At 44.4% G+C, this 23,671-nt stretch overlaps 1 protein-coding gene across 2 annotated transcripts in view; it reads right to left on the bottom strand.

Annotated features, from left to right (window-relative positions):
- AFF2 (ALF transcription elongation factor 2) overlaps positions 1-23,671 on the bottom strand; it is a 496,057-nt gene that overhangs the window by 323,294 nt on the left and 149,092 nt on the right. For both annotated transcript variants that reach the window (XM_024117055.2, XM_055081794.1), the window contains exons 2-3: positions 12,445-12,565; positions 2,824-3,684 (exon numbers count right to left, since the gene is read on the bottom strand). In XM_024117055.2, the coding sequence (XP_023972823.1) occupies positions 2,824-3,684; positions 12,445-12,565 (982 nt within the window). The remainder of the gene's footprint in view (positions 1-2,823; positions 3,685-12,444; positions 12,566-23,671) is intronic.

The raw sequence follows: 23,671 nt of genomic DNA, 5'->3' as shown, positions 1-23,671 counted from the left end.
TCTAAGTGCAACTGCAGAACAGCACATCAGTCTTTTGTTTGTTTGTTTGTTGGTTTCCTGGAAAGATAGTGAATTAAGCTTTTAAACAAATCATTTGTTTAAAAAGCGTGCTTCCATTGAAAAGCTGACCTTTGGCAATAAAGCTGGATTTTACTGGTATCCTTTTTAGTTAGTATTTATTAGTACCCTTATTATCAATACAGAAATTCTAAGAAGCAAGGAAAGTTTCCAGGATGGGAAATAATTAAAATGTCTCCACTACGTACACAAGTGTAGACACAGAAACAAATACGGGCACACACACACACACGCACATCTCATTCCAATAATAAACAGTTTATGATCTCTCAACTCACTAATATCTTCATATCTGCTTATTCGTGTATCTTAGAACGTGTCTTTCTCCTGGTCAAAGAAATCCTATGACTGCTCTATGGACGAGCCTTTTTAGTAATAACTCAAAATAATGCGACCACTCATTGTAGATGGTTACTTTGAGCAGGGACCCAGAACCCCAGGCCTGGAACTCTTGGCGCCAGGGACTGGGGCTGAATTCTAATGCTAAGTGCTTTTGAAAAGTACATCGAGATTTAATAGGGTGAATTTCCAGACTCGGTCAGTTTCAGCCACATCAATTCCATTAGGTTCAAAGTTCCATAAGGCCCCACCCTGTCTATATTTCCGCCCACGTTTTAATCTAGACCCTTCTAAGTTCTCTCTTAGGCTGGCTAACTTCTCATTCCCTTTCCGCTTATTTTCGGTTTTCACATCGCCCTTGAAACCTGTATATTCTCCTGACCTTAGGGCCCTAAGCTTCTCTCTACCCCTCCTTCAAATCCTTCCTTGAGATTTTTTTTTTTTTTTTTTTTTTTTTTTTTTTTTTTTTGCGGTACGCGGGCCTCTCCCCGCTGCGGCCCCTCCCGCCGCGAAGCACAGGCTCCAGACGCGCAGGCCCAGCGGCCATGGCTCACGGGCCCAGCGGCACGTGGGATCCTCCCGGACCGGAGCGCGAACCCGCGTCCCCTGCATCGGCAGGCGGACGCGCAACCGCTGCGCCGCCAGGGAAGCCCAAGTAACCATTTTTGAAGTTCATTCATTCAACATTTATTGAGTATCTACTATGTGCCAGGCGATTGCTAGGCACTTGGGATACAGAGAAGAACGAGACATTCCTTGCTCTCAGGGAGCTCACAGTCTAATAGAGGAGACAGACCCATAAACGAGTAACTACCATACAATGACGTCAGTGCCAGCCAAGGTGTATATAAGGCGCTCGGCAAGCCCAGAGAAAGGACTTTGTCAGTAAGCCTCGTGGAATCAGGGAAGCTTTCATGGAGAAAAGTGACAACCGAGTAGACTTGAAGGAGAAACAGGACTTCGCCAGGAAGGCAAGGGAGGGTAGGGAGAGACATTCTAGGCTGAGGAGACAGCAGGCACAAAAGCAAGGAAGCGTGACAAAGCAGGACACGACGGGGAACCACAGGTAGCTCCGCGTGGCTGAGATCTCATCTGCATGTGAAGAAGTCGTGAAGTATGAGGTCGGGAAGGGAGTATGAAATCAGAGAGTGAAGAGCTTTGTATGTGGGACTAAGAAATTTGGACTGTTTCCTGGAAGCAATGAGAAGGCATTGAAGAATCCAAAGCAGAGAGTGACATGGTCAGATCTGCCCACTGGATCAGCCTGGATGGAAGATGGTTTGAAAGAGAGGTGAGACTAGAGGGAGGGACACCAGACAGGAGGCGGCCCAGGGCAGGCCAGAGATGCTCACGGGCGCTTCGAAGGCGGTGAGGGTGAAGAGGTGACAGCCTGGAGAGATACTTGGGAGGAAGCTTGACAAGACTTGATGAATGATGATGACACAAACAGCAAAGCCGCCTGAGAAATGAAACAACACTCAAAACATGCATTCAGAAAATCCAAACCAAGGGCCCCAGTCCTCCCTTCGTGTTCCCATCATCCTCTGAAGTCAGCTCATCTGCTGACTGCGAGCCCTATTGAGTAAGAATTTCAACCTACTTTCTTCCTCCGTGTCTTTTCAAGCCTTTAGTCACCAGTAAAAGCAGTGGTTTCTTCTGCAGTCAAGCGCTTGAGGTGCAGTAGACAGCCGCTTACATGGTGGCATCTGAGAGGCACCCAACATATGCCCCCCACCCAGGGGCCACAAGGCCTGAGATCCAGTCATTACCGGTTCGTTCCTTTGGGAGAGGCTTTGGTCCCTCTGGACTTCTCTTTTATAAGGCAATGCTTCCTGAGACAGTTAAAACATTTAGTCATTCTAAACACAGTGGGATTCTGGTGGAGCATAATGATTCGGCTTTGACAGAAGGGATCAAGGTAGTACAAGAGGGTTAGGTAGGCAGCTGTAGAAGAAGGTGATGCAGAAGGGAAGATTGAGGGATACGGAAGATAATGTTAAGATCTTGCCAAGGAACAGCCCCGCAAGCGCTCAAGAAACTACGATTCTTAAAGAATGCCTTCCACTTCCGGTTCCAGCAAATCACACTTGTACAGCCTCGTACCTTAAGGAACTTCTGTGTTTTATATGTTTATGACACGCTATCAGTTAGTGAAGGCCTAGGGTGACTCACAGTCTTTTCATGTACCTCATCCTGCTTAGGACCAATGAAAATCTCCAATGTGATTCATTTGTACGGAATATTACTACAAATGCATTCTCTGAAACTATTTTATAACTCAACTTTTCATTCACTCAGACTGACCGTGTCTTTCGTCATTATAGAGACTAGAGCAGTGAACTAAAAAAAAAAAAAGAGAGAGAGAGAGAGAGAGAGAAACAAAACGAAACTTTAAAAATTACTTACTTCACTTGTTTGGAGAATCGTGAACTTTGGCAGTTTAGTCTTTGAACTGGGTGCACTGGGTTTGCCATCCAAGAGTGATCCAAATGACAGATTCCCAAAGCTGTTGTCGAATTCAATCGAAGGTTTCAGCGTGGGAGAGATGTCCGGGGCTTGGTCCTGACCATCCATGGGTCTGACATATGCGGTTGGTTTTTGCTGCCCCACGCTTGTTTTGCAGTAAACCCCTGGTGGGAAGTTTTGAACCAAAAGGCCACTGCTGGGAGCTAATAAAGAGGAGGCAACTAGGGGAGACCCAGGCGCTTGCAGTGTGAATTCAGATTCTTCTGGTGAGTTGGACTGAAAGATTTCTTTGAAGGTATCCCCTCCACTGGACTTGAGATTATTGTCTTCCTTTGCAGATGGGTTTGACTCTTCAACTGCTCCAACTTGAGGCTGTTCAGCTGGGTAGACAAAGAAGTCTTCCAGTCTGGCTGGGGGCTGGTCCTGTGTTGATGGCTGCATCTTGTTGGGCTGACCACCAGCCTGGCTGGCCGGTACCATGCTAGTGTTCTGACTATCTCGTGGCCAGTCAGGTTTTGACTTCCGGTTGCCGTGTATGAGAGTTGAATTCAGTATCACAACAGAAGGTGGGGGCATTGGTGCCGAGGAGTGAGTGCTATCCTGATGAGGTGGGATCATTCGGTTCTTTTGTTCTGGAAAAAAGCTTGGTTCATTTTTGTTGATGGGAGTCTGGGGCACGGAATTCTTTGGGATTCCCACTAGATGATTCTGATTAGAATGGCTAGTTAGCAAATCCTTCATTTCATCATAGTTTCCCAGCGTGTTCTGGACTCGGTTGGCAAGGGCATCACCTTTGTTTGTCTAAAATAACAAAAAGATGGGGGTGGGAGGAGAGAGAGTGAATAGGTTTGTGTTTCCTAACGTTAATGTTTCACACAGATGTCCTAAGTAGACCCGCATATAGGGTTCTTTAAAATTCTCATGCTGCCATATAATTTCATGCATTTCATGGGCTATGTAAGAGAAAAAAATCAATAACACTATCGAAAGAGCCTCTTGGAATGAGCTGTGTGATTAACGTCTGTATACTCCCTGGCCTGTTCTTAAACACGCTCATTGGGAGAAAGTTTTAAATTACGTTGCTCACGAATTTTATTAGCAAAATAACTTATTTTAGGTCCAATGAGTTGAACTGTACATTCTACACTGTGATTAACAACCTCCGCTTACTGATCATTGGAAGTATACTAGAATGTTCGACCTATATTTGTTCTTGACATGTCAGCCCTTTGTGCTACATTATACCATGAAAAAGCCTTCACCCGTTGGATAAGGAAGTCAGTTAAACTGTGCTATCATGACTACATTCAGTTTAGAGAAGGCATGGGCTTGAGCAACACTGAATTGAGCTAACTTATGACTAAAGCGAATCCAATTCCTTTTAATCAAAGACTGCATAAATTACTGGTGTCTGCCTACATATTCTGGGGGCAACTGTGTTTACATATTGATGATTCATACCCGTTTACTTTGAAATGGTGCAAACTGTTCGTCAACAGTGACTCAAGCTCTCCTCTGTCTTTTCAAGGGTTTAGAAAAATGTATTCAAGAATTTAAACTGTTGGTTAAGTAAATCAAAACAAAGTCCGATTTTCAAAGTTGGCAACTACATCATTCTATGGAGAATGAACACAAGGACGTTTCAGTGCTCTCTTTACCTGCCGAAGGTGTTATCCAAACCAGCTGCTGAATTCAGAAGGGCAAAGGGCTGCTTTGTGTCTAGGCTGCACTATTCTGGCCCAAGATGTTGCAATGAAAGAAGGCTACCAGCATCCATGGGGCCATCTGGCAGCAGGGCCAGCGCCTGGGGAAGACGGCCACCCTGTGTAGCCTCCATGTCCCAGGAGTCATAGGCAAGGTCCCCATGCACAGGAGGGGGTGACCACCTCCCCACTGGTACAACCTCCACTGAAGACAGATGTTTAACATCTAAGGTTGCTCACACGCCCTTAACGCCTGGTGTGGAGCCCAGGCTCCCGGGGAACACAGGGTGTGTGCCTATTCAAGCCTGGCATCTCAGGCTAAACCTAGGATGTATGGCTGCGTGCTGCCCTCTGTGTGTCAAGATGGGAGGGTGTGTGGATGAATGGAGGGTGAAGTGCTGGAAATGGATGAAATCACCCAGCGAAAGGAAATGAAGAATGAGAAGATCAGGCTCAGGAGAGAGCCCTGTGGAACGTCAACCTTTAAGAGACCAGGAGAAGAGGAGGACCTAGCAAAGGATACAGAGGAGGAGCAACCAGAGAGGGAATCAAGCTGGGAACCTTGGCCTTGCTATTGCCAATGCTACCGTATATAGCATTCAACTCGGGTCACGTGGCAAATCATTGTCAAAGACTAAGGAAAAGCATGCTAATGATATGCTAAGAGGGCTCCATGGGGGATGGGGAGTTTTAGAAATCAAATAAATATGTCAGTTTTAGTTTTCTTATCCTCAGGAACATCTTATATTGCGTCACGTGCAACCTTGGTGCTGAAGGAGTGATTAAACAATTACAGTTCCATATAATCCTCGGCTGAATAATCCCTCCATTTTCAGAAGTACATTTGAAAGGCATAATTTAATAGGTAGAGAAGGGTAGAAATCACTTTTATTCCCTGAAAGTCCCTAGGTTTGCCAGTTTTAATGGCAGAAATTACTTTGCAGCTAAGGCAAGAATAAACGCTTTGTATACAGCAGTCTCCTTCAACGGAGGTGCACAAGGAACCGTCTGGGCCGCAGCCAAAACCGGCCTCTATTCAATCCCTACGTTAAAAAACAACGAGATTTCATTGTGGTCAGGGCCCAGTAGAATTTGATGCAAGCTGTAAGTACTTGCAGGGTTGTTCTGGTCCCTCAAATAGTTCACCTCTTGGACCAGATGGTTGCCTGATAAAAACTAATACCTGCTATCTTCAGGATCTGACCCAACAAGAGGAAACAGCACCATTTCATTTCCTATGTTTAAATGCCTCCATTTATATCGTCTCCTTTAATGAATTAAGACATGCTTCCTTCCATTAGACAAAGAGAATTCTATAACCTTTCCCTTTTTGCCTTAGCTACCAGGAAGCTCAAAGTTATTGACCTTTCATTGACAGTTCATTGCTCATTTACCGAAAATTCTTTGAACTTTCATTGAAAGACAGTTCTAGAGAATCAGAACTTTGCCCCCAGATGTCACGGAGAGCACCACAATACCTCAAAGTTCTGAGGAGTCATTCACTCTCTCCGGGCCAAAATCATCAGGACCCAAGAACCTCAAGGCCCATTTGCTTGCAAGCAAGCTAGTCACATCCCTGTTCATATTTCAGCAGTACATAAAAGGGACACGTTCATCTTATCTTCAGTGGAGAGACCCTGCTTAGGTTTTAACGTCTCTTCATTTCGGTTTACTGTTTTATTGATCTGAGTTTCTGATGCATGCTTAGAATTTTTTTTCCATCTCTAGGTTTTAAAATATGCTTGAAATTAGGAGAATTTCTAAGCTGGCCAGTGTCTAAAACTGTTGTCTACATGACTAAAATTAGACGAAAATTGAAAGCTCTCCAACTAAGTCTAGAAACTCCACCTCCCACTACATAGGGTCTACTACAGTTATGATTTCTTTTCCGGCACAAAACTATGAGCTTTTCTTCAAGGTCAGAGACTACCTTTTATTCACCTTCATGTCCTCAACACTTAGTACCATGTCTGATGCATCCTAGGTACTCAGCAAATTGTTGCCGAATTGAACAGAATCAAATTATAATTCATACCCTGCCTATATCAATAAAGGATTTGCAGTGGCTTGGAGTAAAGGGTACATAACCAGAAAAGCAAAGGTTAAGCTAACTTGGTTACTGTGATTGAACGTCAAATTGAACTTTGAGCTTCTGGGTAGCTAAAGGCCAAAAGAAAAAGCTCATAGCTTATAGAATTATCTTTGTCTGATGGCAAGAAGCACATCCTAATTCATTAAATGAGATAAACGTTTGCCGGATGCTGAAATGTGAAAAGGAATTCTTCTCATTGGTTCGGTCTCAAGGTTACGGGAACCTCTGAACAGTAAAACAAGTCGTTTTTTCAGCACCAGTTTTACACAAGCTGCAAAGACGTTCTTCACGTGGCTTTTCCTTATGATGACTAAAAAGCAGGAGCGCTGTGTTAAAGTCTAACTCAGCGAAGGCACGTCTGCACATGGAGTTAGGGGGCCAAGTTAATAGGTCCAACCGTAGGGCCTTCCTGCACGCTAAGGGCATAAGGGGTGGAGCTGGGATAACCTGGGGCGATGAAGGGAGGTCAACTCCCTTCAACTAGCTTCCTCACACAGCAGTTGTCTCAGAGGGACTTGTGACCGGAACTACACAGTGGATAGTTCAAGGTTGAGTTCACTGGTGACACTTTCTGAGTTGCTGATTGAAAGAAGATCCGTGACAGACGTGCTGTGGCTACAAGTAGCAATTACCACGGTCATGCTAAAACACACACTGGTAAATTCAAAACACTCATGAGGCTGGGTTAGGCACAGAGGACACACAGACACACAGCCTCAAGAAGTCCACCACTCAACAATCTCAAAATAATTAACAATACAGACCAGGTCGTCAGAGTCGACTCTCTGCCTTTCCAACACCGGAGGTGGGTAACTGTCAACCAGTTTTTAAATTTCTCAAGATGTCGATATAAGATCCACTGGCTAGAAAACCCAACGGGGCCTGAAATACATTTATGTACATGATGGACGCTCATTATACACCACAGCAACTTCTGGTTCACGCTAAATCGTCTTCTTCATCCTCCCGAGTCTTAAGAACCTTTTTAAGGAGCCAGGGACTCTTAGCAGTCCTGATTGCACATTATAAACATGGCAAAAAGGGAAATTTAGCCATTTCAATCAATTATAGGCTTCTTTCAATGTGGCCAGTTCTTTACTGCCCGTTCTTGATAATTGGTTGATTCCTTAAAGGTAACCTCCACAGCCATTATTTTCCAAGTAATCACAATTTCTCCATCATCAAGGAAATGCACTTTCCAAGTATTTTCAGGCATAGATTACGTGTCTGCTTTGTGGCGTATGACTAACAGCGCTCCTTCGGTTAAGCTTTTTGCCTCTTATCACTTCGGGAAATGCTGAGCTGCCTCAGTTTGCTTCTAATGTTACCTACAAATCAGTAATATAACTTCATTGCAAGACCAGTGTGCTAGGAGCCTATTGTACCATGGTACTTCTTTTTAATAAAAGTAGCAAAATAATTTAAGTTTTGAGGTTCATTTTTTTCTCTTATTTCATTGTGGCTAATATATGTGACTTGGTCATTCCTTTTTTGAAATTCTAATATTTTTACAGTTAATCTCTCTAAGCTGTAAGTTGCTATTTCTTTCTCTAATTATAATAATGCTAATACCTTGAATTTGTATAGCACATTATGGATTTCAAAGCAAGGTTTCCGCGGATTGTTTGACTTGACCCTCACAGTCACCGGGTGAGTCAGCACAGCCTTTCTGGTCCACTCTGCCTTCTACCCGCCCTGACCCAGATGACCTTGGATAAGCAACTTAATGTCTCTGCGCCTCGATTTCCTCATTCTCGTTGAGCTGTGAAGGGCTATAAAATGTTAGTTGTTGTTCTTGTTATTATCAGTTATTTCTTCTATCAGCTACTATTATTCACTTCAGAGAAAAGGAAACTCTAGGTCAGAGAAATAAAGTTTCTTCCCCAAAGTCACACAGGAGGTAAGCTTATCGGGTCTTCTGACTTCTTGTCGAGGATAAACAGCTTCCTGTTACAGATACGGAATCACACTTATGCGGATATGAAGCTGCAGAGAAGCTCACCTCAAATTCCTCATGGGAAACACGGGGAAAATGCATACCCATTTGCTGTAAGGACTAAACAAGCACATGTAGAAAGCTCTAGCACGGTTCCTGGCACACAGGAGGCACCTGGTACATGCCAGTTCCTCATCCCTCGCCATCTTTCCACACTAATCTAGACACGTCAAATGGCTTCACATTTTTCAAGCACTTTTGAACACATCCTTTGCGGCAGCACAGCACAAACTCAGAATTCAAAGCGACAAACGCAGCCACAAAGGGATGTTACCCACCAGCACCCCAATCTAGGGGTGGTCAACATTCTTTCCATTCTGGGAGTGGTAAAGATGAAGCCAAGGAGGGAAAGAAATCAGCCAGGACCATGAGAGATCACCATTTCTTCTCTCTGCCAAGAAAGGGCAGCGGGTCCTAGGAACGGATGCTCATTGGCTACTTGATGAACTACCAAAGCCATCGGATAGGCGATCGGGCCTTGTTTTAGGATTTCGAGTGGCAAGAAGTTTCCTTAAAGAAGTCCTGATCAACCACCAGGAATTTTGATTTCTAACTTGGGAGGCATTCCTACCACAACCCTCAGGAAGAGTGGTGGTAGGAATGTCCTCATTTCTACCGGTGGACCACAGGCCAGCTCTAGGTCTCCCATTGTCACTGGCATGTCCAGATACGCCAAGGGTGTTCACACCAGTCCAGGTCTAGGGAGCTTTTAGAGGTGTACATCTGTCCTAGCATCGTGATATGGGGGAAAGGAGAAGCATGCTGCCCAGTGATCTCCCAGGTAACCCTGAACATGTACACAGCACAAGATGGCAGTCAGTCATCCAAGCAGCAGTGAAAGAAAGAGAATTACCAGGTCGTCAACTGTTAGCATTATTCCTCTCCTTCATAGTCTCGACTCCAAAACAAAGGCTCTTCCCCATCAAGTAGCATAAAGGCACCAGGCTACTAACTACACACAGACCTGGCCCTGCCCTAGACTAATGCTCCCATCTGTGTCTGTACCTGATGTACTCTTGTCGTATCAAGACAGATGACTTTTGAAAATGACAATGTTGATAACAGGTTCCTTAACTGCCTACTCAAAACTACACTACTTACATCTAAAAATAGATACGCATCTATATTACAGGCTTGTTAACCGAGAAATGGCATTTACCTTAAAGGTACAAGACCATTAATTCAACAAGACTTAAAGTTATAAAGGGAGAAACAAGCCAAGGGCTCTACGCCTCATAATAGTGTTAAGCATGGAGTAGATACTGAATTTTCAGAATGAGCCCTTTGAGTAAAACTCATTTTTCTAACCCCTCCGAAGAAAAGAGGTAAAACTCATCTGGTCATTCCTCTTTCTCAAGAAGGGATGAGGCATCTATCATCCTTTGACCTCTCTTCCACTTTCTAGAAAATATGGAGGCCACAACTTCTTATCGTGCCCCCAATCTTCCTTCCACTGTCCTGCGTTTTCCTCACCCTAACATTCCATTCCCATCTTCCTCCCCGAGGCTCATCACTCTTCACATGTCCTCAGTTTTGTATTTTCTCATCTCCTCCGGGACCCTGCTCCGCTCCTCATCACCTCTCCCTCCTGTGTCTTCACCCTTGCCTTCTCCACTGACACTGGTTCCTTCCCATCAATCTCTAAACACGTTCACGTTTCTCTCCCCTTAAAAAAAAGCTTCCTTCCAAATAATTGTTCCCCTTTCGTTCTAACGTATCTTCCTTTCTTCCTCCTTCCATACAAAGACTCTCTGCAAGATCGGGTCTACATTCGCTGCCTCTCTTTCTTTATTTCACCTTTTCCCGTTTACTCCCCAACCCACAATGACTACCACCATCACCAAAGAAAACGACTCTCCCTTTCACCCCTTAAGTGTTGCTGCTCTTCAAGAGTCTCTCCTTGTTCTTCTTACCCAGCCATCTGGCTCAGTGATAATACCCATTCTCACAGCTTCCACTGCCACCTCCATAGTAACACCTAACTCTCTCTCCTGACCACTCTCATCGGCTCCAGAGCCATACACCCCAAGTCTACTGGATAGCTCTCCCTTGACCTCCACTGGCATCTTAAACCCATCATGCTCAAAGCAGAATTAATTACCTTTTCTCTATAAGCACCAACCTTGTTGTCCTCCTGAACAACCTGTGAATAACACCAGCCTCCTCTCAAGTCTGAAAGATCGGAATCGCTCATTCCGATCGCACACTCCCCACCTCCAGGCAGACACCTGTCCTATCACTTCAACTTCCTGGCTCTGCTCTAAATCCAGCCTGCCATGAACCCCCGCTCAGCCAACGACAATAGCTTCTTTATCTGCCTCTAGTTTCCCTTCCCTCCAACCCACCACTCTCCACACTTCCAACATCACCTTTACGGTTCTTCGTCTGTCCCAGCCACGTCCTAACCTTAAAACTTGCGATGACTTCTCTTCGTGTACAGACTCATGTCCAAACTCCTTGGTACGAGGTAAGAAGTCTTCGGGCATCTTTCCCCTGCCTACCTCTTCAGCAGTTACCATGTGGTCATGCCCTCACTCATTCGTGATGATCTCTGCCACTGGACAAGGAATTCCTTGAAAGCAGGGACTACGTCTTATTTCCCTTTGGACGCTAGTCTAAGACGTGGCTGGCACATAGTGGGCCTTCAATAAATCCTTGTCAAGCTAACCATATCTCTACATGCACACATTCAAAGGCGGTATAGCAATTCAATCAATTGAGATAGGAAAAATGGATTATTAAGGATTATACTATCATTGACAAATTGGAAACTAACAGCCTCTTTGTCAGACTTAGCGAATTTGGAAGGCACCTGAGTGTCTCAATCAAGAGCCGCTTGCTCAGTCTGAACAAGGCACCAGGACTCCGGTCTCACTAGTCACCAATCCAGACAGCTTCCTGCCTACCCCAGTCACTGTCTCCTAAATGGTGCTCTTCTAAAATCACAACTCTTGAACATTTTCTCTATTGTTGTTTTACCTCTTAGATCATTTGTGTTTCATTACAGAACATTACACTGCTAGTAAATTTCAATAAAAACCAACCAACTGCCAGCAATTAACCAAGATTCTTCTCCCAACCCCACCCCAAATAGGAAGTTCAGAGGCAGTCACTGGGAAATCAATACCTGTAGACATAGAAGTATGATCATTATTGGAGGTACACACTAGCCAGAATACCACTAGAAAATCAACCTAGCTACACTACCTCTTCTGGTTGAGGCACTCTCCTAACCCATGATTATTAATCACCAGGAGAAAATGATTGGCTTTTCCCTTTCTCCTAGAACAGTGATTTTCAAAGAGCACTCAAACCACTGAACAGCTGCTAAGAACCTAAAATGGAAACAGAAAGCAGTGGCCTTGAGATGGACGGCACTGATTGGGAGGAGAAACAGACATATCCATTGACATTCTGATGAAGTCTTCAGGGGCTGCCATGCTGATAATCAAAGTGAGACAAAGTGTCAGGGGGCACTCCTTGCTGTAGGTAGTGCTGGGCAGGAAAGAATTCTTTGGAGACAGGAAGTCTCATAAGTCCCTTGCAAATCCTACTGTGTTCCCCCAAGAAGATGGAATTTGTCTCTGAAGACTTCCTCAGAAACTTGCCATTGCCCCAAATACAGCAGATGTATATATTTCATTTGGAAAATATATTCTCCTGGAGATGATTTGGGTGTTTTGAAAATAGATTAAACGTTGATCAGTGCATTCAAAAATATAACAAGCAACCATTTTCCAGAAAGATAAATTACATACATATTCAGCTACCTTGTAGGGCTCCCCAAAAAGATCGAAGCCTGAAGAAAAGAGATCGTCTTCTTGCTGGACTTCTTGACTCCTCCGCTCCCATTCCCTTTTCTTAAGTGCACTGCGGTCTTGTTCATAGTGACTGACATGCAAAGAAAAAGACAGAAGGAGACAAAGATGAATTAGTCACGTAAGTTATTTAGATCTCCCTCGTTATCAATAAGAAGAAAAAACAAAAAACAAGCCGAGGCTACCCAAACTGATGATACTGCACAGAGAGCAGGCCTCCTTTTCTTAATTCTCAATGGGTTTAAGACCCCGACCAGTTCTTCAGAATACAGAAGAAAACAGAAACTTGTTTATTAGAAACTGTACTCGTGACCACGTAAGGATGGCATAATCCTCTTCCCTTGTCCTTGCTTGATTACTACAGGCAGTTACTGCAGAGTCCCGCAAAGTCAGTCCACTGCGCAAAAAAGTACTGAATTCAGGTTGCGTTGTGTTGTCACCTGCCTAGGGCTCAGAGTTCACAGAGGTCACGAAGTCCTAAGGGAAAGGAATTATCAAATATGTTATTGTGGATAAACTGGAATTCTGTCCTGGGCCCACAGCCAGTGTTAGCCTGTGGTAATGAAAGCAAAGGAGGGAATTCCCCGGTGGTCCAGTGGTTAGGACTCCACGCTTTCACTGCAGGGGGCCCGGGTTTGATCCCTGGTCTGGGAACTAAGAATCCCGCACGCCACGTGGGGCGGCCAAAAAGAAAAGAAAAATCAAAGGAGAGTTTAAGAACATCTTCAGAAGTCTACAAAAATCCAAGTCACCCAATCAATCACACTCCTTTTTGTTTTGTGGGAAACTGTTCACAAAGAAAGGGGTCTGGCTTGACCAACAAACTGCTAACAATGAAAAGAGGTGTAAAAATCTTTGAATGACCTTAGGGCACGAATGTTTTATAAACACTGTGTAACCCTGACTCTCATGATATTTCAGGCGGCTTTCCCACTGGAGGATCAGTACAAAAGCTTCCAGGCCATATCTAAGATACATTCTGGGTCCTTGGATTTTATAGAATGGAATCCTTCCTTATTAAGAAAACAATTATTTTCTTCATCATGCAAGGCTGTGCATACTAAACCATAATCTATAAGTCTCACAGTAGTGGATTTTATTTTGTTCATTGGGTTTCCGCCACCCCCCCCCCGCTTTTGACTGTAATTCCGCTCAAAGTGACTACATATACACTGGGAAAGCTTCAATTATATTAACGTACATAAAATGCCTAGCAGGTGCCGTATAAATGTTGCTTTCCTTCCCCATGTGAACACAGGTATCCCCTGCTTTCCAAACGTTTGCAGTAAGCCACTTTTACGAGAGACCTGTGTTAGTACCTTTTTTCACTAACGGAAAAAAAAAATCCGAAGAGGATTTTCTCTTTTACAAAAAACGTCATTCCGTTACTAACATAGGTCTTTCCTAAAAGCAAAGTGGCATAATGAGAACTTGCAGAAATTGGGGGGATACTCTTCACTTTTGCACCATTTTGCTGATGAAAGTTTTCATAGGAACGCTCTACTTTCGGCTAGCAGACGAAACCTGTGATGTCATGTGAAGACTTAATTAGGTAATTGACATGCAAACGAACATAATAGCTAAAGGAACTATAAGAGATCTACTGATATAATATATAAGTACAGTTGACGGGTTGTGAATACACTCCAAACCTTAATACCTATCATTGGTAGCCTAGTTTGCTCATGAGTATCATAATGTTAATTTACAAAATAAGAGCCCAGAGCATGCGATATCCATGGCAGCTTAACTAGATATTGCTATAGATGGAGTGTAACAGGTCCATACACCTAACCATCCGCCTTTCTCCACAAGAATACGTGAACTGACAAATTCTAAGTGACCCTGATAGCCTTATCTCCTGGATAAACAGCACTTCATTTCCCCATCTAAACATCGTGGCAACATTTATAGGATGTTTACACGGACGTGATCCTTTCATAATGCAAACCATGCCAGATACAGAAGAGCTCACCGGATCACTCATAGGTATGCCCAGCAAATGTTAGCACTGTCTGGGAAAAATCAAAGACACCCCAGAGCTCCACCCAAAGCCCAGGCCTCACATCTGGGCCCCGCCTGATCAACAAAGACGCCGAGTCCAGGTACTACTGAAAGCCAGCCCATCATTCATAGTCCCAGATGCCATGCACAGGTACTACGTTTGCTGGTATCATCTGTCATTCCCATTCACGAGTTGAGATCAGAACCCCAAACAGCTGCCACGTGACGCAATGTCTCTGTGTTGGAGGCTGATGTGGAGTCAACAGTAACATCTGGGGTCCATGAAGCGCGGAGTACAAGACTCACCCTCAGCATCATACACTGGCCCTGTGTAACCTGAGCCCATCGTCAGTTTGCCGAAATGTAAGAATGATGGGGTGTCAGGGGTGGGATGAGGGGACAAGTTAAAGCAATATTTCGTGGGGGTGGGAAGCTGGGAAGAGGGTTTGCTGCAGCCGTGATGCTCCATACAAACACGAGAGCAGAAGCCTCATGCGTCCAAGGAATGCGAGCAAGATGTCAGTTTTCCAGCCCTCTGTTCTCATTCCTTGCACCTGACAGCCCAGAATGACAGTCCCGGGGATCCCATTTCATTGTCCCATGAGAAGAACCGAAGGACTCTGGTCTCTTGGCTTTGCAAACTACCTTCCTCCTCCTCTGAGGGCAAGATAATTAAAACCCGAAAGGAAAGAAAGGAAGAGAAGAAAGGAAACGTGCTTCAACATGCACGAGAACCCTTCAAGCGGCCGGCAGTCAGGGCGCTTGGGGCTTTCGACCCAGGTTGGATTTGTGAGAAGGCTCTCGGCTGCGTTTTGCATCAGTTCATTAAGCTACCAAATTCCAGGCGAAAACTCGGAAGAGCAGATTGAGCGCGCACATGGGTGTTATCTGCTGCATTTTTTAACACATATAACAAAGAACAGTTAATCCTCATATCTCTAGTGAGAATGAACTTAATCTCCATAGAGTTTCACTGCTCTTGGAAGGCAACCAAATCTCTCCCGTTTTTTCCTTTTTCGCTCAGCAGGGCGTTGTACTGAAAGCTTCACCGGGCGAAGTATAATGAGGAACGAACTACAGGGTGATGAGGTTTTCACAGTGCAGAACGTCACTGATTTCTGACTGAAACCAAAATGGCTAATTTGAAGCACCAGCTAATTAAAACCCCAGCTAGGTATTTAGCCTCTTGTTACACCTACTGCTGTTTATAATTATGAGGACCTCTTTACCTACTCAATTAAAGTTCTTTGGTTTCAGGGAGGTTGTGTTTGAACCTGTGAGCCCTGCAGAGGCCACAGGAAAGCCGATGTCTGTCCCCTGATGATCTGACGCCCCTTTACACTCCCGGGCTGGGTTTCCAACAACAACAAAAAGGGGTCCACGGCCCACGAGGAAATGCTCAAGCCAGAAATCGGAATTCATCACCATATTACTGGTCTGAACAATTCAAGTTTCCTCACACTGATGAGGACAGGGGGCACTAGTCCTCTCAGTGTGAAAACTCACTTTCATATTAGGAAGTTGAGCCCCAAAGTGCAACTCGAGGACTCTGCACTCTTAGCAAGTGAGAATGTTCTTCCAACGGTATTCTCTAGGATAGAAGGAAATTTGGCATGTTATGGCGACACTGAACACTCAAAACCCAGGGGAGGGGCAAATCGGGGATATGGGGCTAAGAGATACAAACTACTATGTATAAAATAGATAAGCTGGGGGGCTTCCCCTGGTGGCGCAGCGGTTGAGAGTCCGCCTGCCGATGCGGGGGACGCGGTGCTCGCGCCCCGGTCCGGGAGGACCCCGCGTGCCGCGGAGCGGCTGGGCCCATGAGCCGTGGCCGCCGAGCCTGCGCTCCGCAACGGGAGAGGCCGCAGCAGGGAGAGGACCGCGTACCGCAAAAAACAAAAAACAAAAAAGATAAGCTGCAAGGATACATTATACAGCACAGGGACTAGAGCCAATATTTTATAATAACTATAAATGGACTATAATCTATGAAAAAAAAATTTTTTTCTGGCTGCGTTGGGTCTTCGTTGCTGTGCGCGGGCTTTCTCTAGTTGCGGCGAGCAGGGGCTGCTCTTCGTTGCGGCGCACGGACTTCTCATTGCGGCGGCTTCTCTTGTGGCAGAGCACGGGCTCTAGGCACGCAGGCTTCAGTAGTTGTGGCTCGCGGGCTTAGTTGCTCCAAGGCATGTGGGATCTTCCCGGACCAGGGCTCCAACCCGTGTCCCCTGCATTGGCAGGCGGATTCTTAACCACTGCGCCACCAGGGAAGCCCTCTATTAAAATTCTGAGTCACTATGTTTCACACCTGAAACTAATATAATATTGTAAATCAACTATATCTCAATTTAAAAATGCATTTACCCTTCAACCTAAAAAGAAAACAACCTCAATTTACTCTTCATTGACCAAAGGCCTTTGTTTTCTGTCTGTACAGCCTATCTTCGGGGGGTTTTTAAGAAAATATTTATTTATTTGTTTGTTTATTTATTTTTGGCTGCACCGGGTCTTAGTTGCGGCACGCAGGCTTCTTAACTGCGGCATGCATGCGGGATCTGGTTCCCCGACTAGGGACCGAACCCGGGCCCCCTGCATTGGGAGCGCAGAGTCTTACCCACTGGAACACCAGGGAAGTCCCTCAGCCTATGTTTTTGGAATCCCTGCTTCACTGACATCTCCACTAGCTGATAGAAAAAGGACAGAAAGAAGAACAAGTTCCATTTAACTATACATTTAACTCACCAAGGCCTTGAGTCACGTTTGGTTTGAGGTGCGCGGGTCCGCTTACACGTGGATTTTTTTCAATAGTAAATAGTACAGTACCACGCAATCCACAGGTAGTTGAAACCCAAGTTGGTTGAATCCACGGATGCAGAATCGCAGATACTGGGGAACCCGTGGGTACAAAGGGCTGGCACCCCTAAGCCCGCATTATTCAAGGGCCAACTATACCCTCTTACTCACTCCAATGCAAGGCGGTGATGGTGAGAAGCTACTCTCTAGAATGGGTCTTTTATATTAGCTCTGATTTCACCCACCCATCGGTCTCCCCGGCCTCCAATAACAGAGAACCTGCCCTCTTAACACAGGAGGAATCTACGGCCCTCTGGGGATGAAGGGAGCCATCCCAAGGCCTCATCAAGGTAGTGGCGAAGGAAGATGCCAACCTGTGTCTCTTCCATCTTCAAGTTCAAGTGATTTCTTCTCCTCCTCTTCTCCTTCTCTCAGATGTTCTCCCATCCTCGTCCTTAAACTTGATCTTAGACTCAAGCAACTCCCATTTTCATCATTAGAAGCCACAGGTACCTTCAATTATGCCGTCTTCATTAGCTCACAGCGGCAGGACACCAGGCTGATAATGCTGGCTAGTCTTTTAGAAGAGACACTGTCGCCATCATCTAGTTCTGGTCCCTTCATTTTCCAGATGAGGAAATTGAGCTCAGAAAGGCAATGGGCCTCACAGCAGGTTTGTGGCAGAACTAGGAGGCGGGAACTCAGGTTTTCTGCTTCCCAAACTAGTTCTCTTCCTAATACCCCATGGTTTGTCCCTTCTGACTCTCATGCTTCCACCACACTCAAGAATACATATTAGTCTCGTTTGCACTCCGTTGGTCAACTTTCCTTAGGACTGTATTTTATCAGAAATTGTCAGTAGGGAAAAACTTTAGGAACTTCATTTGGTCGCGAGTATAGAAAAACCATTAGTTTCCTTACACCAAAATGTACAGAACCTAAAGGGACTGTAAAAATTAACTACATATGTGGGAAGAAGCTGAGCAAATGAGAGTAAAAACCAGTTGAAGTCCATTTGGTTTGTATATTTCATGAAGTATAATCATCATCGCTTGCCTAACTTGGTTATTGTACAAAGTTAGTTGGGGACACATAAAAAAAAAAAGCACTGATATTTTAAAATGACAAGTTTGTTTAAAAATACTGCTAACTAATACAGGATTTACGGTAGTAACAATGTAAATGAAAGCAAATAACTCAGTCTCACTTGTTTTCTAATCCAACTGGCACTAAAACACCTTTCTTTTGGCTGATATCTTTGTAAACGCACAAAAATACATATTTAATTCACCCAAGGGACAAACATAAGCTATAAGTCGCTCCTTCTGGCTCTCCTGAAGGAATTTTTGCCTTCTATAAAATGTGTAGCTATTTATACTTACTACATGTTCCAGAATTCCAAGTGGTACTTTTTAAAAAATATCTAGCCCTGTTTTGAATTCGACACTGACCTAATGTCTGTATAGCTTCTGTTAGTGAAAAAAAAGAAAACCTTGGGCTTCCCTGGTGGCGCGGTGGTTGGGAGTCCGCCTGCCGATGCAGGGGACGCGGGTTCGTGCCCCGGTCCGGGAAGATCCCACGTGCCGCGGAGCGGCTGGGCCCGTGAGCCACGGCCGCTGAGCCTGCGCGTCCGGAAAAAAAAAGAAAACCTCTGCTATTCAGTACCTTCAAAATCACCCCCAAGTTAAATCCTTATTTTATCTGCTAATATCCATGAGCACTGCAATGCAAAGTGCTAACTCCCAAACTAGTCTAAGAAGCTAAAACCAGGCCATACTTATTTTGCACATATAGGGAAGACACACGAGAACTTTGGATCTGGGGATGTGAGTATGGCCTTGAAAAGGAGTTTCTATACATCAGTGGAACCTCTAAGTCCAGTTTCCACAGCAGGACTCATACATACAACCATGCATACAACTGCATACAACCACTCCCTTCAGCAAATGGATTCTCTCCCCACAGACACTGGCTCTCATTAAAAAGAAAAAATCAAGATGGGAATGAAAGGACAGAAAACACACAAGACATTTACTTTCCACATCTGTCAGCTGTCCACCCCGTCATGCCAATTTCTTTAGGTCTTAGGGAAATGGGCCAGCGCTCATTCTGAGAGTTCCCTTAAATTTGTGCTTTTTAAAACTATGTATTACCAACAGGGGAATAGTAAACCCGTTTCCCTCCAGGGCACCTTGGGGATATCCCATTCCCTCTACTTCTGAAAATGGAAGGAGATTCAGCTCATCCAGGAGGCTTGTCAAATCATCCTGCAGTGGAGTCAGGCAGACATTCCAAGAACCACTCCTCTTGTTTTGTTTTTGTCTCACCTCCTCTCCTTCCCTTACGCTCCCCACCCTGTTTTAAAAATTATTATAACACCTCTGTTGAGATATAATCCACAAACCATTCAATTCACCCACTTCACGTATACAGTCAGTGCTTTTCAGTATATTCACAGAGTTCTGCAACTATCACCATGATATAATTTGAGAATATTTTCATGACCCCCCAAAGCAGCCCTGTACCTTTTAGGCATTACCCCTGCCCCGAATCCTCCCTTCCAGCCCAGCCCTAAGCAACAACCACTAATCTACTTTCTCTCTGAGTGAATTTGCTTATCCCGGATATTTCATAGACATGAAATGATACAATATGTGGTCCTTTGCACCTGACTTCTTTCACTTATCAAAATATTTTCAAGGTTCATCCACGTTGTAGCATGGATCAATACTTCACTCCTTTTTTTAGTATCTGAATAATATTCCACTGTATGGATATTCCCGGTCCTAAGTTACACCATGCTCATTAAAGGGGTTCTATCTCGTGAGTTGATAATGATTTAACTGGGCTTCTCTATGTCTCCCACTAGACTTTTTACTCCTTAAGGGAAAGGTCCATGGCTTCTAAGTCACTGACAGCACGCTACAGGTGATCACAGCAAACCTTCCTGTATATAAATAAGCAATGTCAGATACAGACATTGTGAGGAAGACACTTTTAAAAAGTGTTTGACTGAAGCTTAGGGCAAAACTATTTTGGCTAGCCTACCAAATTCCCCAAATGATGCAATACCTCTAAGAAATACCAAATACTCAAGCTGCAAAGATAATTGAATATACCTAGGAACGGTAAGACAAAAACAAAAGCAACCTAGTGAAAAGCGAACCTGACACCAACCGAAGAAACAGGTTCTGTTATTTCTAAAGAATTTCATAGTGTGTCCAGAAATGATGGTACCCAGATTCTTTGTAACTCTTTCACTTACGAGTCTCTTGATCATTCATAACTCATTTTACATTTCTAAGCCTCAGTTTTGTTATGTGTAAAATGGGAGTTCCTCTTCATGTGGTTGATGTCAAGGTTAAGTGTGATAGTGAACGAGGAAGGCTTCTGTAAGCTGGTAATGGCTGCTCACATGAGATCGTTGATACCATGGTCAGGATTTACTTTCATCCCACAAAGCTCTACTGCACATTAACTCGTGTGCTCCTCAGACACCCCTGATAAATTAGCAAGCCAGGTATTAGTATTCCACCTAAAGATGGAAAGCTGAGGCTCAGAAAATTGTTCCAGCCCATGAGAACTGCATCCAGGACACCGCTCACCTGATTTCCTAACCCAGAGCTCTTTCAAAAAGTCTGAGATACAAGACCTGCATATGCCAAAGATATTTATGTGTAGCTTTCATGAGTTCTCTTCATTCCACAAAAACTAGAGCAAAATTTCCTAATTTTTGAGGTCTAGTGTCTTTCTAAGTAACAGACCAGGACAAAGTATATCTCATTAGATAGCCTTTAAACTTTTTTCTCTATAGGCTCAAAAATGATCTTTGAGATAGCGACAGGAAATTGATCAATATATGGAATTAATACACAAATTAATATTGACATGAGGTTTAAAATAATAATTTTTAAAATTTAGAACATTTCTAAATATTACCGATCTTCTGTAATCTGCTTCTCAATTTTGGCTGCACACGGGAATCACCCAGTGACGATTTTCTAAATCCCTGCACCCAAGTCACACGCCAGACCAAACCGCATGCGAATCTCCTGGTGCGGGGGACAGGGCGGGGCGGGGTTCCCAGGCATCCGATATAAAACAACTTCTAGTCTTTGCACATGATAGGATCCTTCGCATATAAACTTCTTTATTAAACCCATTTGGGCGTGCCTAAATCGGATGGACTTCACATGGAGGTAAATCAAGAGCCAGGGCCCGTTCCGGAACGGATGTATTCTATGAAGCAGAACCCTGCCCTGTTGGTCTACGCTGGCAGAAATGTCTCAGAGTGAAGAGCAGTTATTACAAGAGTGGACTATCATGCAGAACAAGCACAATAACGCTAATAGCCACTCTCTGTTCATCCCTTGCTCCACGCCAGGAACCAGTGGAGCCATTTTCAGAGGACTATCTAATTTAATCCTCACAAAAACTCTGATGAGGCGGCGTCATCCTCACTTCGCAGATGAGGTGACAGGCGCATGAGACCCAGAGAGGCTGACATGCCCCAAAGATGACACAATGAGTAAGTGAAACAAGCGGAAGAGGCGCTGAGGCTGCCCTATCCAGAGGCCACTCTCTTAGCCAAAAAGAAGATGCTAGTAGGTAGGAAGGAAGGCTCCTGCAGGAGAGGCACAGCCACACGTTTGAGCTCTGCTCACAGGAGAGCACAGCACAGTTGATCCGGGGGGGACATCGAAAATCTGAACTCCCTGCTTCAGATTATCTAAGCAGAATATCTCAGCTTAGAGGGGGCTCTTGCAGTATGGTATAGATTATTCTCCAAACAGCACGCACAGGTAGACACTCAGACGGATAATGACTGCCAACAATGTTGTAAGAGTGCACGAAAATTCCATCTTTTAGAGGATTCCCTTTGAATGGAAATGCCACGCTTTTATAGAATGACCATGACTCTGGCAACCCAAAGGTGTGCCTACAGTAGTACTCAACTCAACTTTCTAGAAGCCTGTTAAAATGTACTTTAAAAGCAATTGTTCCAGTGAAATTAAATTCTTTTGTCCTTGGACAATGTGACTGTTGGCTAAGAGACGTGGTCCAATATCCCTGTCCGCTTGAGAGATGACTGTCTCCCCAACGAGTGTTCCTTCGCTCCTCTCCCAGCAGCCCAGATTGCACCTTCGTCTCCTTTAATCTTCCTTCAAGCATCCCCTCCTCCTCCATACTCAGGTACCCCGCTACAAGAAGACTCCATTGTGCCATAGATATCTAAGCACGCGGAAGTTTCTTTTCTGCTTCTGTAATATTTTCTTAGGTTAGGTGTCTGATTTCCATTTTTATAGAAAATCATTTAAAAATAACTCGAGTTCTGACCCATTCATCAAAAATGAGACTTCTCCGTCTCTCCTTCTGGCTCACTGACCCACTGGTAACACAAACCGATGCCTTACAAGCATCTCACTTTCAACGCTGGCCGCGCAGAGAGAGCTGCAAACAATCGCATGACTCAGAAGTTTTCAAAGACACTTCCTGAAGACGAGTAGGGGCCTGGAATGGATAACACAAGCCAAGAAATACACACTCAGAGAGTGAATACAGTTAAGTGTATTTATTTATACGTTTATGTTTGAATCGGTGAAACCATTGAAAAATCGAAATGATAGAAAACATCCTCGCTTCCCCTCTTGTCAGCATCTACCCTGTTCCCCACTGACAATCAGAAGTAACAATTTTTATCATTTTCCTCTTTATTCTTCCAGTGCTTCTTCATGTACTTTTTAGTGTCAACTTGAAATTACCTCATTTCTAATTCTCTCTTTAAACGAATCAGAGTCAATGCTAATGCTGAGCTTTAAACAGCTGCTAGACCTAAATTTTGATCCACTTCCAGGAAGGAGATGCAAGGATGCTTCTCATAATCGGAAACGGAGCCACGCAAGAGGAGGTGGTGTCCAGCTTTGATTATTCTTTGTGGTTGGTTTGAATTCTGCCTCACGGCAGGCAGGGTGCCCGGCTTGGCCCTCTGCCCCTGATGATCCCTGGTCCAGCCCCCGTGGATCCTGGCCCCATCCCATGGGCCACGCCCCCCGCTCCATACCTGTTGCTTCTGCCGCAAACCTACACAGAACAACTCTGTTTTTCAAGTTAGGAAAAAGCTGCCTGAAGTATTTCCTCTCCATGCCCACTAAATATCAGGAATTCTTTGCCAGGTCGAAGTTTTAATATAAACCTGGCTTCTCACAGATGACACTTTAAAAAGGTGTTTTATTTTCAGTTAGCTATGAGCAAGACAATTTCAATAACTACTTAATTTAAAACAATATTTTCTCAGAAATCGCATTCTTAATTACTTTCAAACTAAGGAAATTAATGCCCTTAACAAGCAGTTTATAATTGACAGTCTTAAGCTGACTCTATT

This window comes from Physeter macrocephalus, chromosome 21, assembly GCF_002837175.3.
Source record: "Physeter macrocephalus isolate SW-GA chromosome 21, ASM283717v5, whole genome shotgun sequence".
NCBI classification, from domain to species: Eukaryota; Metazoa; Chordata; class Mammalia; order Artiodactyla; family Physeteridae; genus Physeter; species Physeter macrocephalus.
This window is presented reverse-complemented; position numbering and strand designations above follow the sequence as displayed.